The 14816-nt window shown below is 31.3% G+C and overlaps 2 protein-coding genes across 2 annotated transcripts; both read left to right on the top strand.

The window, feature by feature from the left end:
* The first annotated feature begins 3472 nt into the window (after window positions 1–3472).
* LOC108812867 (ferredoxin--nitrite reductase, chloroplastic) lies at window positions 3473–5782 on the top strand. The gene is made up of 4 exons (XM_018585251.2): window positions 3473–3988; window positions 4061–4415; window positions 4494–4782; window positions 4857–5782. Exons 1-4 carry the CDS (start codon window positions 3607–3609, stop codon window positions 5595–5597), a joined length of 1767 nt encoding a protein of 588 aa, XP_018440753.1. The 5' UTR covers window positions 3473–3606; the 3' UTR covers window positions 5598–5782.
* A 6191-nt stretch (window positions 5783–11973) lies between these two features.
* Window positions 11974–14303, top strand: LOC108806970 (pentatricopeptide repeat-containing protein At2g15630, mitochondrial). Its single transcript, XM_018579196.2, has one exon. It carries the CDS (start codon window positions 12173–12175, stop codon window positions 14075–14077), a length of 1905 nt encoding a protein of 634 aa, XP_018434698.1. The 5' UTR covers window positions 11974–12172; the 3' UTR covers window positions 14078–14303.
* Window positions 14304–14816: the final 513 nt, after the last annotated feature.

Below are 14816 nucleotides of genomic sequence, written 5' to 3'. Positions count from 1 at the left end.
TAACATATAAACTATTTATAATTGAATATTAACCAACTAAAACCATTTTGTATAAATATATTTTCTAAGATATTTCTATATAATTAAAAACAAATTTATATTAATCAGATTAATTTTTAATAAAATAAGATAACTTATATATTGTGTTGCTATCTTGAAATTATTATTTTTGTTATAAAAGTTAAAAATAAGATATATAACAATTTACTTATATCTTTACTATTATATATGAATTTATTATATAGTTAAAACAAATTTATATTAATAATATTAATTATTTTAAAAAATAAGATAATTCTTATGTATTGTGTTGTTATCTTAAAATAATTATTTCTATTATAAAAGTTAAAAATTAATATATTAAACAATCTATCTATCTAAACTATTATTTGAGAAGTGAATTTGCTTATTTGTGATGCTATTCATAATTATACATTTACTCATATTTTTTGCTTAATTATTAATATTAATTAATAAATAATTTTAGTGATTTAACCGATAATTGGTCATTATCTTAAAAATAATTAAAATATGCTAAAGATAATATCATAACTAAACTTATACATATAATTTAGTAATATTAAAATATTACATATATGTTTATAATTACCCATAAATAATTATAAACTTAGATAAAATTACTTATGTATACTATTATTATATGTTTAAAATCACTTATAATAATACAAATATCAAAAGCATTGATACAATAATAATTTATTACTATATATAATAATAAATACATATAATAATTTATTATTATATGTTTAAAATCATTGTGATAATTTCCGAGAAAATTAGGGGAAGATTCAAAATTATTTATACTATTATTTACAAAATAATTTGTTCGCTCTCACGTTTAAATTTAAAACGTTAAATTTTTTATTATTCTTAATAAATAATTAGGGTATATTTTTAATATATATTTACCCATAAATAAAAAAAATCATCGTATTCATCATTATCTAAAAGATTCTATATTATATTATTTAAAATATTTTACATCATATATTTTAAAAATAAATATAATGTATGTATATATGGATATTTTATTAAAATAAAAAAATATTGAATATAAAAATTAATATTTAGTTAATTATTAAATATTTCAAAAGCATGAGAATAATTTTCAATAAGGTTTTTAATTTATAGTAGATTTGTTTATAATTTTTTTTTTAAACTATTAAGTCCGCAGGTGCGGGTAAAACATCTAGTCTATACTATTATTTGCGAAGTGATTTTTCGCAACGGAGCTCTCACGTTAAAAGTTAGAGCGGTTAATGTCGTTGTTACCCTTAATGAATTTGTATATAATTTATTATATAATTAAAAACGAATTTTAAGTCAATAATATTGTTATTTATATGTTATAATATCGATACTACCCTTAATGAATTTGTATATAATTTATTATATAACTAAAAAGGAATTTTAAGTGAATAATATTGTTATTTATATGTTATATTTGATTATAAATTTACTAAATATAAAGATAATTCTTATATATTTTTTGTTATCTGGAAATAATATTTTTTTTAATTTAAAAGTTAAAAACGAATTTTAAGTTAATAATATTATATTTATATGTTATATTACATTATAAATTAATATTAATATATAATAATTAAGGGGAATTTTCAAAAATTAAAAACGAATTTATATTAGTCAGATTAATTTTTATATAAAAATAAGATAATTCTTATATACTGTATTGTTATCTTAAAATAATTATTTCTGTTATAAAAATTAAAATATAAGATATATAACAATTTATCTATATCTATACTATTATTTGTGAATTTATTATATAGTTAAAAATAATTTATGTTAATAATATTAATTATTTTTTAAATAAGATAATCTTATATATTGTGTTGTTATCTTAAAATAATTATTTCTATTATAAAAGTTAAAAAATTAAGATATAAAACAATCTATCTATCTATTATTTGATAAGTGAAATTGCTTATTGTTTATGCTTTCCATAATTATAGGCTAATTAGTCATATTTTATGCTTAATTATTAATATTAATTAATTAATACCCTTAATGAATTTGTATATAATTTATTATATAGTTAAAAATGAATTTTGAGTGAATAATATTATTATTGATAAGCGAATTTGCTTTTTTTCATGATCTCCATAATTATAAGTTTAGTTATATTTTATGCTTAATTATTAATATTAATTAATTAATTAATACCCTTAATAAATTTGTATATAAATTATTATATAATTAAAAACGAATTTAAGTGAAAAATATTATTATTTATATGTTATATTTGATTATAAATTAATATTGTCAAAAATATAAAGATAATTCTTATATATATATTGTGTTGTTATCTGAAAATATTTTTTTTCATTTAAAGTAAAAACAAATTTTAAGTTATTAAAATAATTATTTCTATTATAAAAGTTAAAAAAATTAAGATATAAAACAATCTATCTATCTATACTATTATTTGAGAAGTGAATTTAGTTATTTTTCATGCTCTCCATAGTTATAGGTTTAATCATATTTTATGTTTAATTATTAATATTAATAATTAATAATTTTAGTGATTTAGCTAATAAGTTATCATTATGTTGTAAATAAATGAAATATCCTAAAGACAATATCATAGCCAAACTTATACACTATAATTTAGTAATATTAAAGTATTACATATATGTTTATATTATATTTTGGTTTAGTAATATTAAACCATTAATATATATATCACATAAGATATAATATTAATTTATCTTTTATGATAATTTTTAGGACAATCAAAATCACTTATTGTGATAATTTTTGAAAAAAATTGGCAGAAGATTCAAAATTATTTATACTATTATTTGCATAATTATTTTTTCGCTTTCGTGTTTAAATTTAGAGCGTTGAAATTTTTTATTATTCTTAATAAATAATTAGGTTATATTTGTTAATATATAATTACCCTTAAATTTAAAAACAAATTTCATTAGTTTGATATTCATCATGATGTAAAAGATTTTATACTATTTTATCTAAAAATATTTTACATCATATATTTTAAAAATAAATATAATTTATGTATATATGAATATTTTAGTTTATTTTATGTAAGAAAAGATATTTTTACAAAATAAAAAGAAATTGAATATAAAAATTAATATTTAATTAATTATTAAATATTTCAAAACACGAGAATAATTTTATCCTAAGGTTTTAAAATTTATAGTATATCTGTTTATAATGTTTTTAACTATTAAGCCCGCAAGTGCGGGCAAAACACCTAGTTATTCTTTAGATGTAAGAAAAAAAATATATTTATTACCATTCGAATATGCAACAAATACCGCTAAATTTTGTTGAAAGTCAAACACTGACTGTCAGGAAAGAAATAGAGGAAACGCGAATGGAAAATAAATGAGCTCAAAGCAAATCAATCATACATTAATTAATATCAATTAAAATTAAACAAAAAAAACAAAAGAGAAAAACCAGGGAAGTGTCTGTCTCCTCCTCGCAACAAATGATCAGAAGAGACTTGACCCTTTGGATCGCTCAAGAGCTCATCTCTCCCCACTACAAAAATGGCCGCACGTCTCAAACCTTCTCTCACCTCCTCCTTCCGCCATGACTTCTTCTTCTTCTTCTTCTCTCTCTCTCCATTTCACTTCTCCACACACTCTCCTCTCATCAAAGCCCAGAAGATCCGTCATCGTCGCCGCACAGACCGCTCCTCCGGCAGAATCCACCGCCGTAGACGCAGATCGTCTGGAGCCGAGAGTTGAACTAAGAGATGGGTTTTTCATTCTCAAGGAAAAGTTTCGGAAAGGGATCAACCCACAAGAGAAGGTCAAGATCGAGAGCGAGCCGATGAAGCTGTTCATGGAGAATGGGATCGAAGAGCTCGCCAAGAAATCTATGGAAGAGATCGACAGCGAAAAGTCTTCAAAAGAAGATGTTGACGTTAGACTCAAGTGGCTTGGCTTGTTCCATCGCAGGAAGCATCACTGTATGTTTCTTTACACTTGTCTTCTTGTTCTTGATTTTGGATCTAAAGGGTTGTTTCTTGTTGTTTTTGCAGATGGTAAGTTTATGATGAGGTTGAAGTTACCTAACGGTGTGACCACAAGTGCACAGACTCGGTACCTAGCGAGTGTGATTAGGAAGTATGGCGAAGATGGATGTGCTGATGTGACAACGAGACAGAACTGGCAGATCCGTGGTGTTGTCTTGCCTGATGTCCCTGAGATCTTGAAAGGTCTTGCTTCCGTTGGGTTAACGAGTCTCCAGAGTGGGATGGATAATGTGAGGAACCCTGTTGGGAATCCTATAGCTGGGATTGATCCGGATGAGATTGTCGATACGAGACCTTACACCAATCTTCTCTCGCAGTTCATCACTGCTAATTCCCGTGGAAACCCTGATGTCACCAACTTGTGAGTTCTCAGATTGGGTTTGTGCATTGGTCCCGTGGAAACCCTAAAAGATGGTTTCTTGTTTTATGTTTGTTGCAGGCCGAGGAAGTGGAATGTGTGTGTTGTCGGGACACATGATCTCTATGAGCATCCGCATATCAATGATCTTGCATACATGCCTGCTAATAAAGATGGTCGCTTTGGATTCAATTTGCTTGTGGGAGGATTCTTTAGTCCTAAAAGATGTGAAGAAGCTATTCCCCTTGATGCTTGGGTCCCTGCTGAGGATGTTCTTCCACTCTGCAAAGCTGTTCTTGAAGCCTACAGAGATCTTGGCACCAGAGGAAACCGACAGAAGACTAGAATGATGTGGCTCGTCGATGAACTTGTAAGTACTTTCTATTGCTTAGAAAATTTAATTGATTATGATTGTTGATTTAATATTCGTCAATATATGTAAAGGGTGTTGAAGGATTTAGAGCAGAGGTGGAGAAGAGAATGCCTAACGGTAAACTCGAGAGAGAATCTTCGGAGGATCTCGTGAACAACCAATGGGAGAGGAGAGACTACTTCGGTGTCCACCCTCAGAAACAAGAAGGTCTTAGCTACATTGGCCTTCACGTTCCGGTCGGTAGGCTACAAGCGGATGACATGGACGAGCTTGCTCGGTTAGCTGACACCTACGGCACTGGCGAGCTCAGACTCACGGTAGAGCAGAACATCATCATCCCTAACGTGGAAACCTCCAAAACCCATGCTTTGCTTCAAGAACCGTTTCTCAAGAACAGGTTCTCCCCTGAGCCATCTATCCTGATGAAAGGCTTAGTCGCTTGTACCGGAAACCAGTTTTGTGGACAAGCTATAATCGAGACCAAACTAAGAGCACTGAAAGTGACAGAAGAAGTGGAGAGACTTGTAGCTGTGCCAAAGCCGATTAGGATGCACTGGACAGGATGTCCCAACACTTGCGGACAAGTCCAGGTGGCAGATATCGGATTCATGGGATGCTTGACACGTGGTGAGAACGGGAAGCCTGTCGAGGGTGCTGACGTGTACGTTGGGGGACGGATAGGAAGCGACTCGCATCTTGGAGAGATTTATAAGAAAGGTGTTCGTGTTACGGAGTTGGTTCCCTTGGTGGCTGAGATTCTAGTCAAAGAATTTGGCGCTGTGCCTAGAGAAAGGGAAGAGAATGACGATTGATTCAAAGCTTTTGGATCTTTAATAAGTTGAGGAACAACAATGGTTCTCTCATTCTCGTTTCAGACATTGATACTTTGTGTTTTGTGCCCATAAATTTTGGGTTTTCTAGCTCTTGTTGAAATTTGTAACTTGTTGTTGATCGTTTTGTAATATCTTTTTTTATAATGTAGTTATAATTCCGATGATTTGCATTTTCACCAAAAGCTTTATAAACAAAAAAAAAGGTTATAGTTATAATTCTCTGCCTCGTACTATTTTATATCTGAAGTCCACTTATTATTTGCACTGGGTTGTATGATTGCAGGCATGAAAGCAACTTTTGGATGAGACGCAAAATATCTTTGATTAAGTTATCCTGTGGAGAGGTTCATACACTTGGGAATGTTAAAACATTGAATGACTAACAACGAAAGTCTTTGACGGGATTGTGAATCTCAGATTGTTGTCTTCATAGAAAATCCAAAATTACCCGCTATCAAATGACTAAACGACATCAACATCTCTACTGGACCTCCAAACACATGTTTAACGAGCAAACATGAAAAAGAGATATGTGCCCAGAGTTATGACAATGTCCATATAAGACAACACATTTTGAAATGGACAAACTTGGGTTCATTCCTTATGGTGAACCTTTAAATTCACCATTTTTCTAATAACCAATCAAAGTGTTAACTAGATTAATGATTAAAAAATATTAAATAATTTTTCAAAAACCAAAATAGTTTAAAAAATAAATAATATAAATTTTAATAATGCTAATGTCACTATCTAATCCGTAAACTTAAACTCTATACTCTAAATACAAATTGTAAACCCTAAATTCTAAATTATAAACCAAAATTCTATACCGTAAACCCAAATTTTAAACCATAAACCTAAACTTTAAATCCTAAACCCAAACCATAAATCATAAACCCAAAAGCCTTACCTATAAACTCAAATCTATACCATAAATCCAAATTCTATACCATAAAAGCAAACACTATTTTAACCGAAATAGATCGACAAGGCATTGCTGGCCTAACCGACGCTCAATGGCACACACTAGTCACACTTATGAACTCTCAAAAGACACGATACGATACAAGACTAAGCGGACCGCACCACAAGGACGTTAATTGGAGCGGGTGAACGTGAGAGTGAGGGACTGTACCACTTATGAGGGATTGAGACTTTGAATTTCTTTCAGACAACTACAGCCGATGAAGGAGTTCTCTAGCATCGTCGTCTTGGTCATCCATCATCTCCCATTTTCTATTCATGTCCTGGAGCAATACATGCAGTCTCCTCTAACCGAACATTGGGAAGCAGCCATTCATTTAATTTGACACCTCAAAGGAACCATCACACAAGGTATAATGCTACGTGCGGCTTCTCCGTTACATGTGACTGTCTGGTCTGACTCCGACTGGGCTGGATGCTCTGCATCTCGACGATCCGTCACATGATGGCTCGTACAAATTGGCACTTCCATTGTTTCATGGAAATTTCAAAAACAGGACTGTCTTTTTATCCTCGGCGGAAGCAGAATATAGGACAATGACTAAAGTTCTTAAAGAAATTTTGTGGTTCAAAGGGCTACTCCTTGATTTCGGCATCAACCATACATAACCAATGACTATTCGGTGTGATAATCAATCAGCTATCTATCTCTGTTCGAATCTTGTTTTTCACGAAATAACAAAACACGTTGAAGCAGAATGTCATTTTCTCCAAGATTACATTATCAAAGGAACAATTTCGACAAAGCATGTCTCCTCCAAAGAACAACTAGCGGATATCCTCACGAAAGCACTAGGACGAAAGGAGTTTCACATTGGGCATTTGAGACTTCTACGGTCCAACTTGACGGGGGGGGGGGGGGGGGGGTATTAGGATAACTATGTAATCTTCCCATATTTAAAAATGTCCTTATGACAATAGGAGTAGAACAATATCCTTTCTATATAAGAAACTAGGGTCGGCCCGCCCTACGGGCGGGATGGTAATTTGAAAATAATTGAAATAGTTAGAGTAAATATTTAATATAAAACTTGATTAACTTAAAATTTAAATACTACTTTATTTCTGTATTTGTTTTTATATTTTTGAAGTTTAAATAAACTCTGATATTTTCACATAACAATCTATCTGGTGCCTTTTTATATTTATTATGATTGATTATTTATATATATAAGTGAGAAGTTATTAATATTGTGGACGTTGTGGTTGACATGTAAGAGCAAATTGTAGTATAATAATCTTAGGGGTTGTTAACTTGTTTTTTGTATTTTTAGTAACAATTATAGATTGCTGAAAAGATTATATTATTTGTAATTTTATTAGTATAAAGTGTTTTCGAACAGAAAATGATAATGATTGTTATACTTAACAATATTATGGATGTACAAATTAGTTGTTTTAGTTTTTTTTACTATTTCTATTAGTATGTGTTTGTGTCTGTAACTATTTTAGATTAATTTATGGTGTGTGGATCTTATTTTATGCGGTTACGTGGATGTATCAAACCGCTGGAACACCGTAAATTCATATCAGGGTCTATGTATTCGAAACCACTAATTTGACTTGTGAAAGTATTAAAGGTAATTTTCAAAAATACAATTTTGAAGATACCATTATTTATCTTTACCATCACAAAAAATATATTTTCAAAAATACTTTATTTATTAAAAAATTAAAGACTCTTATATCCTTATTTTTATATGATTTTCAAAATTCTAACCCCAAACTTTAAATCCTAAACTCCCAGTCCTAAACCCTAAATCCTCAACTCTAAACAATAAATCCTAAATTCTATACCCTAAATTCAATACTCTAAATTCAAAAACTTCAACTATAAACCCTAAATCCTCAACTGTAAATCCTATAATGTATACCCTAAACTCTTAAACATCAAATCTAAACCATAAATTCTAAACTTTCAAATTCAAATCCTTTATTAAAAATGATGGTAAAAAAGATTAGTGTAAACATGAAAAATTGTACTATGAAAATAGTATTTTTGGCAATTATAAAAAGATCAATACATATAGAACAAAAATACATCCTCAAAAAGCCTTTTACAAATATAAAAAGATCTAACATAATCAAATCATGATAATGTTAATCAATCTATATACAGAATAATAGAATACATATAACAAATTCATCGAAGAATCTAAAGTTTTAAATTTCGATCATCTAATTTTATATAGTTTAGTTTTTATTTTATTTTCATTTTAACATAAAATCAGTTCTAGAAAAAAAAATTTCGAAAAACTGTCTGGAAAAATCAATTTTTATAAACTTTTATTTTTGAATTTTCGTTTAATTTTTTTTATTTTGAAATCCAAAAAATAGTTTTGCAACTATTCTAAAATTATTTTTTTAATATTTTAATTATCATATTTTAAAATCATAAACTCCAATCTATCAGATCATAACCAAAACTCTAGATTATTTAAACTTATGAATATAATTAATTTTTACCTTTTTAATGAAATTTGTTTTGGACATTTTGACACTTGTGTGCTATATTTGTAATAAGAACTTTATAGGACTACCACAGAAAAAAATTCAATATTAAATACTAAAGAAAATTATATATATTAACTTTCTTTGTTCAACTAAAATTTAATTTTTGAAATTCGTTATTTTTGCTGTGTTGATAGCAGTCTGGATTCTTGACATTTTGTTAGTAACATTTAGAAAGCACTTTGTTACCGATGGAATGCTTAACTTTAGGTGCTGTATTTTTTTCTGTAACTTAACTTTATGTGAGATTTTAAATTTCATTTTTTTTTGTTTTGTATGGTGAACCTTTGCTAAGAGAATAAATGCTGGCTTTTGATAATGATATAAATCTTCACTTTAGAGTTGCAGCTGCTTTAGGGGTTTTGACCAAACTTAAATGTTTTTTTTTTGAACAACTTCCAAACTTAAATGTAACACGTAGAGACGAACTAAGATTTTCAATTCATTGGACCAAAGAAAAAGACAAAAGAAAACTTCTCTATACGAAGCCATTGAAGATTTGCAAAACCTATTTGAGTGTGAGTGATCAAAGAATCAAATCACGGATCTCATTTGCTAAATGTTGATAGACATTTCCGAACAAATCCAAAATGTCATAATTGCATGTAAAATGAATATTTATTTGATATTCAGGAAATCATTTATTTATGGAAATAGTATATTTTATAAAAAAAATAAAAAGGAAGAAAAATGCAACAGAGTATTAGTGATGTAATGTCTTATTTATGCCGAAACCCATTTTTCCCCGTTCCACTCTCCCCCTCTCTCCTCTCCATTAATACCCTTTTCTTTCTATTCTTTCTACCATCCTCAATGCCTCTCTCCATTTCTTCACCGTATTCATCCTCTTCCTCTCCTTCGTCGCCACCGCTTTCCTCCTCCTTCCCTGTTGCACGTGTTTTGGTCGGTTGGCTCCTTCCCTGAAATTACGGACTTCATCTCATTGGCGACACGCTGATCTGGGCAGAGCTTTCAAGACGGATGATCTTGGGCCTTTCATCGAGGAGATAATTTCCCGGAATCGATTTTAATGACGCCAATGTCTGGTGAACTGAAGATTTTCTCAGCTGACCTGGAGTCGAACCGGTTTCTTATTCAGAACAAAGAGAAGCTTTTGGATTTCGTACTCCATTGCCTTTACTTGGGTTTGAGAGGATTATAATGATTGAGATTTGAGAGGAAGAAAGTGAGGTGATGAATTTCACGAAAGCTTACTCCATTATTTATGGGTGCAGATTCGATACCATAAAAGGAGGAGTGTATTGAATGTGGCCTAGTGGAAAGAGGGGGTTTAATGGTATTGATGAGGACGTTACTTATGTTGATTGAATGCAAGTGTAAACCGACATGATGATGAAGATCAAAGAAAAAAAAAATCTTCAGATTAAATGAATCAGTAAGTTTCATACTCAGTCGTCACGTGGCAGCTCCTCAAGAAGTGAATTTCTGACTTGGAATCTGATGTGTCACCAGGAGAGAAACAACATTTATTTATAGTAATAGATAGGAAATATATAGGTTGTATATAAGCATACCTTGAGGTCAATGATCAATAACAGAAAACGATTATCGAATTATAAACTTTCACCATTTAAAAAAAAAATTAAACAAAAACCAAATAATTTTAAACCAATTGTGAGCAGATATATCAACTTTTTCTTTGGAGTCCACGCGGGAGCATTGTATGTACTCTCACATAACTTCTTATTGTTTGAATCGTTGAGTAAAATGATATGGTCCAAGTCCAGATTATTAGTGTAAGTAAATCATGTAGGATCTGTAGAGGTTAGGGGGAGTGGCATCCCACACTTTTTTCGACACTGAGACTACTCTTGGGACAATGGAGATACCCTTAACTTTGGGAGCCACAGTTAACCCAGTGCTGGGGGTGTCTACAAGACGGAATCTAAATGAGTCAAGAGTTTTGGGCCGGAATAGATGTTGAAGGCATGAGTATACATGGACGTACCAGTCCTCCTATTCAAAGTGAACTTTCCGAATTGGTCCCGTTTTATTTCGTTTTTCATTTGTCGAACTCCATTGACTCCACATATCTAACTTTGATGATTCCATAGAACACATGTTAGAACACATGTTCTTCATGCAAAAATTGGAAGTCTTTGGATGACAGGAATCTTCAACCACTGTTGAAATAATTGCCATGAGATTTACTTCATTCACTTCTCAGTTCTTTACATTTATCCGACATAACAGAGATATGTCCGGCCTCTTTCTTCATGAACTCCAGCTTGAAGCAGCTTATCTTCTAATGTCTTTTTTTCTCATCTTCAGCTTTCAACCAGTGAAGAAGAGCGCACTTGCGACACCGGTAAAATTAGCAAATGTTGATGATATTTAAAATTACTGATCAAAATTTTCATATACTTTTTAATATTACACATAATTGAATAAACTACAAGATTAATGATTTAAAACTCCGTTATATTTGTACTATGTTATTCGAATAAAATGGTATTAAAGAAAACGAATTGTTGATGTGATAATATTTTAAATTATTATAAGTTTGTAATTTTATTTAATTTAGACTTAGAAGTTAATTTTATAAAAATTTAAATTTATTTATTAATTTATTTATTTTTTTGGTTAAAGTTGTCATTTGATATTAAAAATTAATTAAATAATTTATTTTCATGAAAGATAAAAATTGAAATTAAAATTAATTATATTTTCTAAACAAACTTGATAACATCTTATATTTTTATTGGTTAATAATATTATGTTTATATATAATTATATATTACAGTTTATTCTACTGATTTATGGTTCAACCACACGATTGGCCTCTACTAATAATCCAGTTCAGTTGAGATTTAAAAACATTGCATTGAACCCACCCAAACATTCTGAACTAACCAAGCTAATTTCATTAAACCGAAATTCTCGATCCCAATTAAACCGTAGCTGTAGAGCAAATTATTCGTCTTTCCTCTTCGACTCTCCTTCAATTCTTCGATTCTTCAACCCTGCCAACAAAATAAACAGCACCCTTGAGTTCTCCATATCAACCTTCGTTATCATCTCTGTTTTGGACACTGGCCATGAGACAGTTCACTTTCCCCTGTCTTTTACGCCACCGAATCTCAATTCTCTCCGGCGCCGGATATTCTCGTACCGCCTCACGTCTTTCCTTTTCGCCCCTAACATCCACCACCAAACCCGAGTTCTCAGAATCACAGATAAGTTCCGATAGCCTACTCAACTCAGCACGAACTTCTCAGTGGCATTTCATCGAACAGCTTACGGGCAAGCTTACACCTTCCCTTGTATCAACAACTCTACTCAGCCTCGTCAAGACTCCAGATTTAGCTCTCAATTTCGTCAACCGCCTCGATCCTCGTTCCTTGGAACTCCCAACACAGTGCTTAGCAATAGCTCTCGTCTCTAAGCTCTCTTCTCACAAGCCAGCTCTTCAGTTACTCAACGAAGTCGTTGTTAGTAAAACTAAGAGGAGTGTTAGTGTTAGAGACATATTCAATGAGCTGGTTCTTGCCCGTGATCAACTAGAGACTAAAAGCACCATTCTTTTGGATCTTTTGGTCAGATGTTGCTGTCAATTGAAGATGGTGGATGAAGCAATAGATTGCTTTTACTTGATGAAGGAGAGAGGTTTTGATCCCAAGACTGAAACTTGCAACTGCATTCTGAGTTTGTTATCAAGGTTGAATCTAACAGAGAAAGCTTGGGTCTTCTACGCTGACATGTACAGGATGGAGATTAAGTCCAATATATACACTTACAACATTATGATCAACGTGTTGTGCAAGGAAGGGAAGTTGAAAAAGGCCAAGGCAATGTTGGCAATGATGGAGTGTTTTGGAGTTAAGCCTAACGTTGTCACTTACAACACACTTGTTCAAGGGTATTCGTTGAGAGGACGAATCGAAGGAGCTCGTATGGTTATCAAAGAAATGAAATCTAAAGGTTTTAAACCAGATTTGCAGACTTACAATCCGATTCTGTCTTGGATGTGTAGTGAAGGACGAGCCTCTGAGATACTGAGGGAGATGAAGGAGATGGGTTTGGTTCCAGACTCTGTTTCTTACAATATTTTGATCCGTGGTTGTAGTAACAAGGGAGATTTGGAGACAGCTTTTGCTTATAGGGATGAGATGATGAAAGAAGGTTTTGCTCCAACGTTTTATACTTACAACACGTTGATTCATGGTTTGTTTATGGAGAACAAGATAGAAGCCGCTGAGATATTGATAAAGGAGATTAGAGAGAAGGGCATTGCCTTGGATGCTGTCACGTACAACATACTCATAAATGGATATTGTCAGCATGGTGATGCAAAGAAAGCTTTTGCTTTACACGACGAAATGATGACCGACGGAATTGAGCCGACACAGTTTACTTATACATCACTTATTTATGTCTTATGTAGAAGAAGAAAAATGAGGGAAGCAGATGAGTTGTTTGAGAATGTTGTAGGCAAGGGAATGAAGCCTGATCTTGTGATGTATAATGCGTTGATGGATGGCCATTGTTCTACCGGTAACATGGACCGTGCGTTTTCGCTTCTTAAGGAGATGGATAAGATGACAATGGATCCTGATGATGTGACATACAATTGCTTGATGAGGGGGCTTTGTGGAGAAGGTAAATTTGAGGAAGCTCGTGACCTGATGGGGGAGATGAAGAGAAGGGGAATCAGACCTGACCATATCAGCTACAACACTCTAATAAGTGGGTACAGTAAGAAAGGTGATACAAAGCAAGCTTTCATGGTTCGAGATGAGATGCTGAGTCTCGGATTTAATCCAACTCTTCTCACCTACAATGCTCTGTTAAAGGGTTTGAGTAAAAACCAGGAGGGGAGACTTGCAGAAGAATTACTAATGGAAATGAAAAGTGAAGGGATTACTCCTAATGACAGTACCTACTGCTCTGTAGTTGAGGCAATGTCTAATTTTGAACAAGATGCAGAAAAGTCTGATAATTGATGTTAGGTGTGTATGAATTCTGCTTCTGGTAAAGTACTGTAAACTTGGTCGTTGACTCGTTTCAGACAATTTTTTCTAGGAACCCCATTGTTTTGAGTTATAATTTAACCTGTTACTGCAGTTATTTTGTCTGTTTAGGTTGTGTCATAATACACTACTATGATAACCCCTTCCTGCTCGGTGTGATTTTTTTAAAAATATATTGAATTTAAATATTTATAAACAATATGCATTTTGTTATTAGTGATCTTTTTTACATTTGATTAGAGGTTACATTAAAGTATCATTTGGTTGGCTCGGATTCTTACGGATTTACTTCGATTCGAATTTTTGCGGGTTTGATTCGGGTTTGGATTCGGACAACCTATTTAAATTTATTTTTCAAAAATTAAAGTTCGTATATATTAAATTTTTCAAAGCATAAAAATAAAAATAATATATAACATATAATTTGAATAATGAATGCTAAAATACTTAAATTTAACATAAAACTTGGTTTAGCTTGAATATTTGGATAGGAAATCAATATATAGATTAAGTATTTTAGGTATTTTAATTATTGCTTAGCTATTTTAAACATGTACTTATAACTATCCCCAATATATTAAAGGAGGAACATTTCAAAAATTAGAACCTCATGTTTGTATTAATTGAAAAAATTCATATCCTACGAGTCATTCAATTGAAATGTTAATTAATCTTATGTGGCATCATTACATTGAAATTGAAAAAAGAAAAA

Source organism: Raphanus sativus, chromosome 6, assembly GCF_000801105.2.
Source record: "Raphanus sativus cultivar WK10039 chromosome 6, ASM80110v3, whole genome shotgun sequence".
Classification (NCBI taxonomy): domain Eukaryota; kingdom Viridiplantae; phylum Streptophyta; class Magnoliopsida; order Brassicales; family Brassicaceae; genus Raphanus; species Raphanus sativus.
This window is presented reverse-complemented; position numbering and strand designations above follow the sequence as displayed.

Coding starts and splice junctions, on each gene's coding strand:
- LOC108812867 (XM_018585251.2), top strand. CDS start 3,607: ATGACTTCTTCTTCTTCTTCTTCTCTCTCTCTCCATTTCACTTCTCCA. Junction 3,989..4,060: donor CCATCGCAGGAAGCATCACT/GTATGTTTCTTT, acceptor TTGTTTTTGCAG/ATGGTAAGTTTATGATGAGG. Junction 4,416..4,493: donor AACCCTGATGTCACCAACTT/GTGAGTTCTCAG, acceptor TGTTTGTTGCAG/GCCGAGGAAGTGGAATGTGT.
- LOC108806970 (XM_018579196.2), top strand. CDS start 12,173: ATGAGACAGTTCACTTTCCCCTGTCTTTTACGCCACCGAATCTCAATT.